The sequence below is a fragment of the Rhipicephalus microplus genome, chromosome 5 (genome assembly GCF_043290135.1).
Source record: "Rhipicephalus microplus isolate Deutch F79 chromosome 5, USDA_Rmic, whole genome shotgun sequence".
Taxonomy (NCBI): Eukaryota; Metazoa; Arthropoda; class Arachnida; order Ixodida; family Ixodidae; genus Rhipicephalus; species Rhipicephalus microplus.
The window spans coordinates 92,421,196-92,435,139 of NC_134704.1; the positions used below are offsets into that span (position 1 = coordinate 92,421,196).

General features: G+C 43.6%; 1 protein-coding gene across 1 annotated transcript; it reads left to right on the forward strand.

Moving 5' to 3' along the window:
• Positions 1-6,883: 6,883 nt before the first annotated feature.
• Positions 6,884-13,559, forward strand: LOC142817864 (uncharacterized). The gene is made up of 3 exons (XM_075895750.1): positions 6,884-7,041; positions 9,543-9,740; positions 13,075-13,559. The coding sequence occupies exons 1-3, from the start codon at positions 7,005-7,007 to the stop codon at positions 13,365-13,367; spliced, it is 528 nt and encodes a 175-aa protein (XP_075751865.1). The 5' UTR covers positions 6,884-7,004; the 3' UTR covers positions 13,368-13,559.
• Positions 13,560-13,944: the final 385 nt, after the last annotated feature.

Below are 13,944 nucleotides of genomic sequence, written 5' to 3' on the forward strand. Positions count from 1 at the left end.
GTAGATGTGGGTGCTATTTCCCCCAGTCATATCAGCTCCGGGTGCTTCTCAACCAATTTCCCTCAGAAACGTTTTCTGCAGCAATAGATTCTTCAACCATGCATCATCGCGCTCGATTTGAGCTACAATATGGAAGCGCTCGGCCAAGAGCCCTATAAAGATATGGAATGGCGCCACTTCTGACATCGAGTTATCGAGTAGGAGGGGAGGGGCGGTCTTGGCTGTTGCTGCGGGTGCGCATCACCTCGGCTTGCGAAAGGGATCGTTTCGCAGCAATCAACTGTCATTGACGACTTTCAGCACAGTGTGCTTCCTAAAGAAAGTGGGTTAGCAGTAATTATACGGTATACATGGTAGTGCCGAATATTTCTCCTAGGACAGTGCGCAAATGCAGCGGGTGTCATGACCCAGGTATGTATGTTTGATCTTGCCCAATAAAGCTTGCAGTTGCTATCAATGGTGTCATTCCCTCCCCCTTTGTCCCTGTCTTAGTTCGCACTCGAAGGAAATGTATGTGTCAGCTGGTAGCGTAACTACTATAGAAGCACATGTATCTAGTACCTGGCGGCTCTTTTCACTAGCTTCATCTACGCAAGAAAGAGACAACTAACAGCAAACGAAACATAAAAAGTAAAATATCATCTCACAACCGGTAGTGACATTGTGCTCTTGCCCAACAAGTCGAGAAATTGAAACTTTTCTTCATTGCTGACTTTTTATATGCCGTTTGATGGTGATTGTATTGCGCCTTTGTAGCTCATTCATTACGTGCGAGAGAGAAGTACCAACAAGGAAGTCTGGGGCACCAAGGTAGTTTTCTTAGCCAAATGGTGTACTTGCAACATACACCAAAACTTTGCAGATGAATAAATTGTGACATCATGGACCAATACTTTGAAAACTCACAATGCCCGATCGTACAAAACCACTGCACTGAGAGAGGAGCTTTAAGAAAGGCAGTTTAGAAACATCGGAGCACAGCATCTTTTTAATTGTTTTATTTATATATTTTTTCATTAATTTATTATTAATAATTAATTATTTTTGCTCAGCTTTTCGCATTCATCGTCACGAAAGGCGTGGGCAAGCCAGCCGTCTGCCAGTGAAGGCAGTCGGCAATCACAGGAGCAATTATCTAAGCATTCCGTGAGCTATTTCTGCTGAGAAATGTCACGCAAGTAAACAGCACAAAATCAAATAAACTACGAAAGGCATGCACGAGCCCCAAGCAAAAAGGAAAGATGCTTCTTTCACCCAGCAATGCACCAAACTAAACACAAGCTGAGGTAGAAGACGACTGCCTGCATACGCCCTCCACTTATGTTGATCGATCAAAAAGTAAGACAATCAGCCATTTAGCCAAGTGCCAAATAGACCGTAAAGTAAATTTATAGTTTACATTGCATATATAAAATTATAACTATTACCAACAAATTCTCTTGAGTTTTCAGTTTTCTTTATTATTTCCCTCCTCACATATAGTAACGCTTCAATCGTATGGTGTGTGTCGAAGTCTGAGTTTAAGGACCCCAGGTGGTCGAAATATTCAAAGCCCTCCACTACGGCGTCTTTTGTAATCAGATGGTGGTTGTGGGACGTTAAAAACCCCATATATATCAATCAATCAATCATCAAAGTCTGTGGTAATAGCTTTTCGACCACTTTTCATTCCAACTTCCACGACCGATATAACTTGACCATGCTTGAAAGTTCTAAAGCAGTCTTTTGACGGCTTCCTGTGAAGCTCGACAGCGCGCACAAGGCATGCGCGTCCTTGTGTTCCTGCATCATATCGCCGACTAGCTTCCCGTTCGCTCGCACTGGAACGCCAGAGAATGCGCAAGGTGCCACTCCTGCTGACTTTATGGAAGCACTGTGCAATTTGCTATATTGACAAAAAAAATGGGGCATCTTGCATTAAGTGGCAAAGGTTCCCTGCAAAGCTGGTGGGCACCTAGCTATAGTCCTGGCTTCACTAAGCTTTTCTAAGTTTTCTTAGGTCACTGGATACGTGCATACTGACACGGCTGCTCAAAACGTTCACACTATCTCTTTCGTACACCTCACTTCAACCCCACGCTTATCGAACGTTATTGATCTGGTATCGATTACTCATCAGAGAGCAGCACCGAATCAAAACCATTCCAGTAGGGTATTTTATTTAAAGCTAATAAGATTAATTAGCTTAAATAAGCTAGCTAGCATAACTGGCATGTCTAATCCTATCCTGGGTCTAATAAGCTAACGAAAACAGTTTGTGGTTAGCTTAAATTATTACTAATTAGCCTGTTTTTGGTGTGGCTTGGCAAGATTTGTAAACCTCGACCTCACTACCAACATTAGGCATTGAACTTGCCCTAATTAGGGTCAAGTATGTTTCTCACTGCATTACTATTGGGCTCAGCTATTACACGATTACCATAGGCCTAATATATTTATCTTCGCTGAAGCTGGCGGGTAATATTATCAAATACTTCGAATTTAGGAAACTGAACCAAACAATATAAACACTTAATCAGCGCTTCCATGGCAGCTGCAAAAGTGGCACCTAGCGTTTTTTTTTTCTTGTCTTCTGGTGCACGCACCGTAGAAGGGAGCTATTGTTGAAAGCTGCAAACAAGTAGGCTGACTGGAATTGCTGCACAAGCCCATGGTCTTCAAAGTTTTACCGCGATAGCGTTAGAGAACTCGTGTCACAGAAATTCTGCCATCGGCGTCGGCCCCGTTGGTTGTGATGAAAAATCGTCCGTGAGCGAAAAAAAATTGTTACAGGGATCGCCGTAGGAGGCCGCCACTTGCCATGCGTGCGCGCGCAATCACACTGAAAAGGCTGCGCATTCAAATAAGTGCTCAAGGTCACTAGGCGCGGGTGACGTAGTTTCTCTGCCCAACGCCGACTAAATTTCAAGTCCGAAAGGCTGCCGCAGTGACGTCAGAGGGTGGGGGCGCAGTTACGCCGCGAACGCGGCGGAAAGCCTGCGTTTCGTTCACGTTTTAGGAGAACCAGCGCTCCCGCTCTCGCAGCTGCTGCGGCTTGTTTGGGCCGAATACAAGATGTGGAAAAAAAGTCTTACTGAGCATGCTCAGTTGGGCAACTGGGCCCCCCATTCTCTGACGTCCCTGCGGCAGCCTTTCGGCCTTGAAATTTAGTAGGCGTCGCTCTGCCCCTGCCACCCCTTCCTGCTTACCTTCCACCAATTTCGTCGGGACAAGAGAAGAGAGAATGCTATGGCAGCACGCGATAAACCTTCGTAACTCCACTCGCACTGAACGGCTTCTTTAAATGTTTGCGGCGCTGAGTTCGCAAAGCAATAGGCTCTTCTAGTGAATTCATTTCATGGTTACTTGAAAAAAGTGTTTCAGGGCACCTTAACGCATTTTGTTCGACAGGTGTCACGACGAAAACGATCCCATTTGGCGATTTGTAGGCACATTTAGGAGACCTCAAACTACGTCAAAAAAGGCCGGTATATTGCAGCCATCACCACTCAAAACACACAGGAACTTTCAAACAGCTCTAAAAATATGTTAATCTAAATAAATATGTCCATCTAGTGCAAAATATATCATGCCTCTCCAGAGGCCTTGATCAAGCAAACAACAAATGCTAGATAATGTAGTGCCATCTGTGAGGCATTGTGAGACTCTACATGGCCTCCGAGATGGTGAGCGCATGGCTTGTACCTTGGGGCCCTGCGACTCTTGCTTTAGATCAAAAACCTGTGTGTACCATTTGCGCGCGTGCGCTGGTACAATCTACTATGTGCGTGCGTGCGTGCGTGCGTGTGTGTGTGTGTGTGTGTGTGTGTGTGTGTGTGTGTGTGTGTGTGTGTGTGTGTGTGTGTGTGTGTGTGTGTGTGTGTGTGTGTGTGTGTGTGTGTGTGTGTGTGTGTGTGTGTGTGTGTGTGTGTGTGTGTGTGTGTGTGTGTGTACGCAACAAAACATTATAATAAGTATGCACCTGGCGGTTGAAGGGCGCACTATAGGCCGGATTTCGCTATCACGTTCAACTCTTAAAGATGAAGCTTAAGGGTCGATCCCCCAAATTTTTACCATGATTGTATTTACAGTCAGGTGCGCGTTAGAAAACCCCAGATAATCGATGCTTCCTGAGCCCTCCACTGTGGCGTACTTCCTACGTTGTTCTGCGACATTAAACGCCAATAATTAATATTGCAATAATATGGGCACTCTCGGCTGTATTTTGACGCTGGTGTCGGCGTCGACCTCACTTACCCAGTATGTAAACATATCTACATATATGAAAATGCAAGAAAGAGAAAAACCCAGAAAAATTTTCTATTGCACGGTCGAACTTGGGTCTTCTCGAACGTGAGTGTGAGGCGTTAACCACTGAGTCACTAAGGAGCACTTCTTTCAACGTTCAAACGACAAGCTATTTATATCTATCACTTACCGCTGCTGGCGGGCATTCCGGGAGCAACTATCGCGTTATCATCAATACCAGCAAGGTGGCGCAAAGAGTGCGCGATGTCGCGACGCGCGGCGTACTCCCCCGCGAACTTTGACCCGCTTAGAGGAGTTCAGCGACGCCCCCTCGCGCGCAGTTATCTCGCCGTGGGGAGGAGGGAGGCTCGTATGTCTTGGCTGGCTTCGAGCTTTACGTGGAATGATTCTGTTGTAGTTACTGGGCGCACAATGGTCACTGCAATCATTGCAGTCTCCGTTTGCGAAAATTGCCCGCTTTTCGGACACAGCTAAGTAGCAACTGAGACGCTTATTTACGTGCATCTGCATCTGTGAGCACGTTTCGTGCTTAACTTGTGCGTGAGAAACGCGGGGCACGTTTCTATCTGCTTTCCATTCTGCGCGTGACCTTCCGATTCGTTTCTATTGTGGTCATTGGTTCACCTTTGCGGCAAAGCTGGGATTATTATTGTTATGTTACGTGGTTTTTACTCTAGTAACCAGCTGGGCCACTGCAGTTATTGCATAACGCATTGAACAAATAGGCGCAGGTGTTCGGGAGCATAGCATAAGTTGAAGAGGACAAAACGAGCGCGTATTGGTTCATGATGATGAAAATTCCTGTTCACACTTTCTGCCGTTCCCAAAAACTTACAGATCTCCACTGCTTAAAATGTGCAATCGGTAATAACACAGTTTTTTACGCTCAGTGTATTTGCGAACATGTTAGAAAGGCTGCGAAAAGCAAGGCACCGGATACCCAATAAAAAGTGAAAATGGGTCAATAAAAACAACCGTTCTTTTATATTATGTTCAAAAACAATCTTCCTCCTTCCAAACAAGAGATAAATATAAAATTCTGTAATTTCAAAATTGGTTCACAACAAAATCATAATACACCAAATTAATACAAAAAAGAAAACGTCGTAAAATATTTTTTTCTATAGTTCCTACCACTCTCTCAGTTTACTTTGCCACAATCAGCTTCCTGTACTTTATGAAACCATTTCTTTCAGCCACTTGTGCCACACCGGATACCATGCACATGAAATACAGGTATGTCCTACACGTCTTTTAATGCCAGTAACAGCAAAAATAGACTGGAAATTTCGCCGCGATATAAAATGAGGAAAGGGGCCTGTATCATGGAAAGCTGGTACCGGCATCGTAGACGCTGTCGGTCATTGAAAATCCCTACTTGCAAGAATTGATAGAAGTGGCTATTCAAGCCGGTATCAAGTGTGGTGATGAAGTACTTTAGCACGGTGTGCCACCAGTGTCTAACTCTTGTTTCGGAAAAAGACCCTATACCGGCGTCATTCTGAGGTAGCGTGAATTGTCGTTCCAGTGCTGGTTATCAGTTTTTCATAACAATGCAATAAACATTAGTATAAGCAACATTAGGATACATATGTACTGTTACGATCAATAAACCTCCGTAGTGCAACTTGGAGAGGAATAAAAAATTTCACAAATGTAATAAATATGATATAACTTTACTCGTGGTATTGTTTGCTGGTACACTTCACTTCGTGATTGATGTACCTTTTGTGGAGCATTCTTTGTGAAAACATAAGTGTTGCTGTTGCAGTCACGCACCGACAAGTCAATTTCCAAGAAACGTTTTATCAGTTATCACAACATTCTAGCAAACCATTGTGTTATGTGTGAATATTTCAATTGCGAGCATACATTGTTTTGTCCCCTTTTGTGATGCATGGACGAATTTTCTTATTGAAAAACTAGGACATAGTGTGGAAGAGTTTTACTGTGAATCTCTTTATAGCCTTGTATTTGGTTTCTACTCTGCGACAACTATTGCGCAAGGGAGGAGTACCCAGCACCACTGACACCAGCTAGAGGAGTAGCCATATGTGTAGCCAGTATTAGCAACAACCTCTCCTGATATACATTTAAAAATAAAGCAAGCAATAGCATTGCTTCATTCCGCACGAATGCGCCAATGACAGCTATTTATGGCACGCACTTCATCGCGATGCATCGGTCACTTCTTTCGCATAACCCTGTTGTCAGAGCCCTCTGGTGATCGTTTACGTCACGTTGTACCACGAGCTACCCTTTTGGCTCTAGTGTAGTCGACGCGCCTGGTCAGCCCACAATTCGAACAACTACTTAACTTACACAATGACGTGAATTATGCTCGTAAAGATTGGTTTAAAACAAAAAATTGAAAATGAAAACAACATAGGGGGATATTTTTTGATTGCTTGGAAAAAGCTTAACTCCCTGAATACGGCAGATTTGCCAGAATTTCTTCTTGGGGGGTCAATGTGACAAAACAGAGGCTGCTATTTTGGCTTCTTGATCTCTTTTTCTTTACGTTACTGCCTTATCAGGCCATTCTGAACAGAATTGTTCTCGCTATTGTTCTTGTGTCTTGACAAGTACCTTGTGTTCGCTGACAGAAAAACGAACCACGTACGTTACCGCATTGCATCGAAGAGATTTGCTGTCGTCGACTTTGCGATAAAAGCGAGCGCAATGCTCTGAATTCGGTCACTCTCGGTCGGAGATCATCTGTTTCTAGAGGACCGCACACTGAAGAAAGCCGCACAATGAAAGCTTTCATTGTTGTTTGCCTTCTTTCAACTGGTGAGTTTTGCAGCCGTACTTTGTCACTAGACTAACAAACCACTCCCAATGACCTCTTTTCATTCCATTTACACGCTTTACGAATGTTTGTTAAGCGAAATCCTGGTTCTTATTCCTCTAACATTTCATTTAACCTTTCCCAGTGTGTTAATTCATATCGTGGCATCTATGACTACTGCCACAACAAGGTCATGCTGCCCTCAATATGACAGTAAAAGTGGTCTAGCACGAAACTTCCAAAGTTAATTCATTGTTTTCTGAAGACTGAGAAGTATAACGGTAACTGCATCAGTCTTGTGAAAAAAAGAAAGAACCAGAGGAAGCTGCCAGGTTAAGCATGACATTCGGTCAACATAAGAATAGCTTGAGAGTTCCTCAAAGCGTCGCTTAATAACGGAAGTTTGGAGGTGCAGTGACTACAAGTATCTGCATTGCACTATTTTATTCCTCCACTGCATGAGTAAAAAATAATCTTGATTATTATGTAAACAATGAAGCAACGTGAAGTTCACGAATGTCTTTTTCAATATTTATTGCTTGCTAAATATTTCCGCCAACAGTATTTTCTTAAGTCCTATAAAATTCTAAGAAATATAGCATCCGCCGTCTCTGCTGCACGTAGTACAGCCTGCAGGTCTCCACTACCATCCTTCCGTACAGTTTTCCGCTACTTGCTCTGAGACATCTGTCTTTATCGTCTTTCAATGGCATATTTGCCAAAATAAAAATCAAGCTTTTGCGTTAAGTGACTCTTATGTACGCCTACCTATAATGCCAATGAGTCAACTTTTTTTTTATTTTACTACAGGTCAACATTCACAAAAACACCTCATGCAAGAACTATTTAGTAGTTTTTAGCCAGACTAGATGCTGTACTTATCATTAGCAAACTCTGTCTGCAATTGCACTGAGCGCTAACGAACAGCAACCTGCGTGAGCTCTGCCATTAAAATATCACTTGTTTTCCGACAAATAGTTCCACCAACACAAGCGCAACTGTAGCCATACAGAAACAGACCAATAGGGAGAAGGAGAAGTCACAGATGATAAAAAAAAGAGCGATGGCAATACTGCTAACAAAAAAACCAAGCAGCTCTACACCAAAGGGTACAACACCACTGTCTACGTGCGCTAAAATGTCTTATCAGTTCCCTGACCAACATGGCTATGAAATTAGACATTTCGCCTTTATTTTGTAAACCACATATCCAACTTAGCTCATTAAACTTAAGGCAATGTCAGTTTATAGCTTAATTACGCTACGCCAACATTCATGCGAATTCTTAGCGTTCTATATTTTATAATATTTCTCTAATCATTGTTTTTCGTACCGAGGGAATTCACAAGGAATAGATTATGTAGCTTCACTGTTTCTTTGTAGCCTGCTGAATTTACTCTATTTCACCACATTTATTCGCCTTCGGCATGGAGCACATGTTCTTTGGCCATTTCTACAATAAAGAGTAATATATACATGGCTATTCACTTACTTGAAATGAAGGCGAATTTGTCAGCATGTACCCTTTCCAGAAAAAGGCCGAACTAATATCGGCAAACCTAAACGAAAAACAGTGATCCCTGAGTCACGTAGGGGCGTGAGCCTATAGGTGTGCAGACCACGGGATCGCGTGGCCGAAGGCATCGACGCACCATCCAGTGACGAGACGCCTACAGCGGTGCACACACGTTACTCCAACTCATTTCTCCGTTTTGATAAAAGCAGAATGACGCTAACATAACTTTGTTGCGTAATTTGAAATAATTGTTGTTTTATCCATAGATATCTAACGCGTCGTTTTTCCGTTTAAAGATGATACGTCAAGATGATTTCTCTCGTAGATTATTAGAATAAGTATCCCCTAATATTTTAGATTATATAGTTCATGGCCGGGTAGCAAAAAGGCATGTAACCATGCAAGAAAGTTGGTAAAGGCTTCAGTTACTACCTTTTTCATTCCAGTTACTCACTGTTTACTAACGTAGGTAGTAAACAGGTAGAAAGAAGTAATGGTGGCAGCTATAGTAACTTTTTACTAATGTAGGTAGTAAACAGGTTTCGAAAGGTTAGTAACGGTTCAAGAAAGGTAACAAGCGTTGCAGTTACTAACTATTTGCTTGTAGTTGCTACCTTTTTGCTTTCAAATTTCCTTTTTAAGCAAGGCATTCAACCGTGGGCTGACGCATGCGCTACCGCTATTATTTATATGTCAAGCCTCATTCATCAAACATGTTTCTGCATTCCTATGGCGGTACAAAACTGCGCATTCACTGAATTTCGGCGATCACTTACTTTCCCGACAATGTAGCAAAATATTACAAGGTTAGCGTCTGGTTTGTGATGTCTTATGTTCCAATAACCTCGTAATAAAAAAAAACGACGGCAGTCTCTGTCTTTCACACCCTGTGCATTTATTATTTCGTATCTAAAATGATAACACCCAGTTTTTTTTTCAATGTACTGTATTTTCAAATTTGTTGTTTCATGTGTGTTTTGTCAACAGCCGCACTGACGAGTGCCACAAGAACTCGTCGTCTCGGAAGTGACGTGGGTGCAAGGGGCGGAATAAGCAGTAGGCTGTATGCCGGCGTCGATAGAGTTGGTCCATTAGGATACCCGGGAGGGACCTTTTCGATTGGAGGGCACCTAGGAGCACGCCTCGGTGGCCATGCCGGTCTAGGACTAAGCGACTACGGCTATGGTAAGACTAGCTTTTCACTCTTTTTCGCAAACTGATGACTCCTGTTTACGGACATACAACTTTACTGCGCATATGTTATGGGGAAGCTAGTGGCCAGATACTGCGCTATGATTGCCAATATTTCCCGGCTGGGGAGTGCGTTACCAGCGGTGGTCACCTAGGAGGCCGTTGACCACCGCCGTGGAGTGGAGCACATTCGGAAAGCATTCTGAAATCATGACTGGTAGTTGGCCACTGTCCCTCCAGAAAAACATATATGAAGTCTGCATCTTGCCGGTGCTTACCTACGAATCAGAAACCTAGATTACAAAGAGGGTTCAACTTGGGTTGAGGACGACACAGCGAGCATTGGAAATAAAACAATAGGTATGGCCCCAAACAACAAGCACTGAGCAGAATGCATCGGGGAACAAACGGGTGCTAAGGGCATCATGCTTTATCGAAATAAATAAGAAAAAATGGTCATGGGCAAGACACGAAGCGCGAAGGCAAGATATCCGCTGGTCATTAGGGATCACAGACTGGAATCCAAGAGAAAGCAAGGGGTCGGAGGAGAGACAGAAAGTTGGGTGGGCAGATGAGATAAGGAAGTTCGCGGATATGAAGTGGCAGCAGCAAACACAGGACCGACTTGGCTGGTGGAAGGCTTTTGTCCTGCATAGTCGGGATAATGATGATGACTTTTAGTGTATGTTTTTGTTCTGGCTAATAACAGTGCGACAAAATCTGATGTATTACGTACCAAAACAACAATATTATTAAAAGCTGCACCGTAATATAATACTCCGGGTGAACTCGTAGTTGAGGGTTCCAGATGATTTTGATCATCTGGGACTTTTTAACGAGCATGGACAGCGCAAAGCCCATGGGCCTCTAACATTTTGGCCTGTTTCTTGTACCATATTGTGAGGCTTACTTGTGAAACATTTTACCCCTGTATATTTCACGTGCCGCTTGACACTAACACTAGGCACATATTGTTACACATTCCTGACGCAGCACTTCTGGTTACGTGACGCAAGGGCATTTTTATACACTATTAGCTTCCACCATATACCTGCATATATAAGTTCTACATACTATGTTAATCTCTATTTCAAAAAAAAATAAATAAAGAACGTTGCACTACGCATTTTCTTATCATTCAGTATAACATTACTGCATGAAGGGTGAAACCACGCGGAAAGAGTTCGACAATATACAAGAAAAGCGCAATCCTCCAATATTTACAGGATGGCCCATATTAATAATTGAAGACCTATAAGTGAGTGAGTGAATGAGTGAGTGAGTGAGTGAGTGAGTGAGTGAGTGGGTGAGTGAGTGAGTGAGAAAATTATCTGGTGCAAAAGCCGTCGCCAGAGATATCTTTCCACTTCAATGGAAAAAAAGCAGCCCGGAGGCCTTCCGAGCAATGTCAATACCGACAACTGCTGTACACCCTACACTTTGTATAACGTGCAAGCTGAATGCTTCATTTAGTAGAAAATAATGGCACTGATTATACTTCATGCATGTCTTAGCGCATCACGTGTCTACACCTCTTGCTTGTTTGCGATTCCCCAGAAATTAAAAGAATGCATAAAATGTAACATAGCTACATTTTTCTCTCTCTGTTTTAATTATGCCATATGTGTGCGCTTTGTTTCACCAGGTTTCCTCTCAGCCACTGATCACGTTCTTAAGTCCCCGTCCAGTGTTGTGAAGTGATAGTGTGCAGTTACATCATCGCGCTGATAAAGCTATATGATGCGAAAGCTCCTTGATTGCTTCTTTTTTACAGGTGATAAAGTGCAAACACAGTTTTGCGATTTGTGTGTGTGTGTGTGTGTGTGTGTGTGTGTGTGTGTGTGTGTGTGTGTGTGTGTGTGTGTGTGTGTGTGTGTGTGTGTGTGTGTGTGTGTGTGTGTGTGTGTGTGTGTGTGTGGTGTGTGTGTGTGTGTGTGTGTGTGCGTGTGTGTGTGTGTGTGTGTGTGTGTGTGTGTGTCGCTAGACGTGTTTTCACAATATCGATGCTTTCAGTGTCAATGTCAATATTGATGCTTTCAAAATGCATCGTGTTGACGCGATTACTTCTCTATAGAATAAAAAGCTCAGTAGAATAATGTTCAATGGGAGGTTTTTATTGGGATAGCAGCTATATGAGCATATTCTCAGCTGGATTAGGTCGGCGGTGGCGGTGTGATTCACCGTGTATGTATACGTATCTATTTATAAGAAAACACAATCAAGGAAAATAATCATGGAAAAGAGTCCGGCACGCGGAATCGAACCTCCCCGTTTTTGCTCGAGAGTGCGAGGTGTTAGCCAGTGAGCCACGAAGGAGCACCTCCTTCAATGGGGAAATGGCAAGCTATTTATACCAACCATTGAACGCTGGCGATGGCCATCTCGGGAAAAAATATCTGGTTTTAGCATTACCTGTGAGATGGCGCCATGAGCGCGCGTCGCCAGATCATGACGACGCGGCGACACGCGTTCTCATCTCCCACGCGTACTTTCACCACCGGGAGGGGGGCGGGATTGACGTTCATGCGTGCGCGCGCTTATCTCGTGGTAGGGAGAATCTAATGCCTTAGGGTTTTACCGAAACGATACTGTTGTAGTCATAGAGTTTTCTCAAATTAACTAGAGGGGACTCTGGCACTGCGATTGTTGAGCGACCATGGAAATGATGGGTAGTATACAGATTTGCCTAGTCTTCGTACTTGCGGGTGTCTAATCGCACTTGTGCCTTCGTTTGTTGCTGTGTTTCGGTTTTGTTTTGAAGGAAAGAACGAGCCCTTCTAAACTCCGTGACCCTATTTGATAAGGTAAGTTCCAAAATCAAGGTGGTGAAGTACAATTGCTGGACATTTGCTGGTTTTTGTTTCGCGAGAAAAAAGCTGCAAGCCACACGAACACACACGGAGCCAGAAGCAGGCCAAAAGTATGAAAACTAGACAAATTTGTGTAATACCTATCATACCCATGCTCGCTGAAGCACCGTGCGTTGCAGCTCCCATAGACAGCAGCACTAGAGTTCCCTCTATTGTATATTAGGAAAATCTATGGTTGTAGTTACCGGGCACACAATGTCACTGCCCCAGCTGCACAGTCTCCGTTTGCAAAAAAAGCATGCCTTTCAGACACAGCTAATTAGCAAAGGAGACGCTTATTCGCCGTTCATGTGTACCCGTGAGTACGTTTCGTGCGTCATTAGTGCGTGAGAAACACGGGACACGTTTTGATCTGCTTGTCATTCTTCACGTGACCTTCGAATTTGTTGCTGTTATGCTGCTGTTCGCCTTTGCGGCAAAGCTGTGACATTTGGTTCTCTGTTTCTTTCTTGATGAAGGTTACCCACCATTGGGCTATCCATATGGCGGATACGGTGGATATGGCGGGTATGGTGGATACGGTGGATATGGCGGATATGGTGGATATGGCGGATATGGAGGATATGGAGGATATGGCGGATATGGAGGATACGGTGGGGGATATGGCCCTGGTTACCCTGGGTATGGCTACTACGGTGGATACGGGCAACCCAGTGGCTACTCATCCCAACCCCAGGGCTACGGTGCCAGCTACAGTGGTACCTCCGGTTATACCAGTACCAGTTCTACAAGTGGTGGCGCATCTGCGTAAGAATTATATTTCGGCTGGCTACTCAACCCAAGTCTGAGAAAAGTGCCCCCCCCCCTTCCTGGCCATTTTCGAAGGTGGCGATGGTTACCCAAATGAGCAAGATGGAAACAAGTTTGTTCACAACCACATTAGCTCTATAGGAAACGATAACACGAAGAAAACTCTGTTAGTTCATTAAAGCTATGAAACAAACCCCATGGTGTTTTTGGATTGTTATGCCTTCTACTCATGTTTTGCACAGCATGGACATACCTGCATTGTATGGGTATAAAGTGGTATTCCTAAAAGAATGCAAATGCTTTGAATAAAGATGTTCATTGGTGCACCAAGAGATAATTTGGATTTATGTTTGATATTCACGCGCACGTAAATGCGCATGCAATATCCAATGTTAATGTACTGTTATACAGGGTTCTTGTTGCCCTAAAAAATCATGAAGAGTTCTTGCCCTATCCGGAAAATGGGCAAAAAGTGAAGCTTGGCGTGTGCAAGGCCTCGAACTTTTCTTTATTTCCGCCTTTTTATTTCTTTACTTCGCTCCTCCTTTCTCAATTTCTTTTTTTTTTCTGGTCTATCC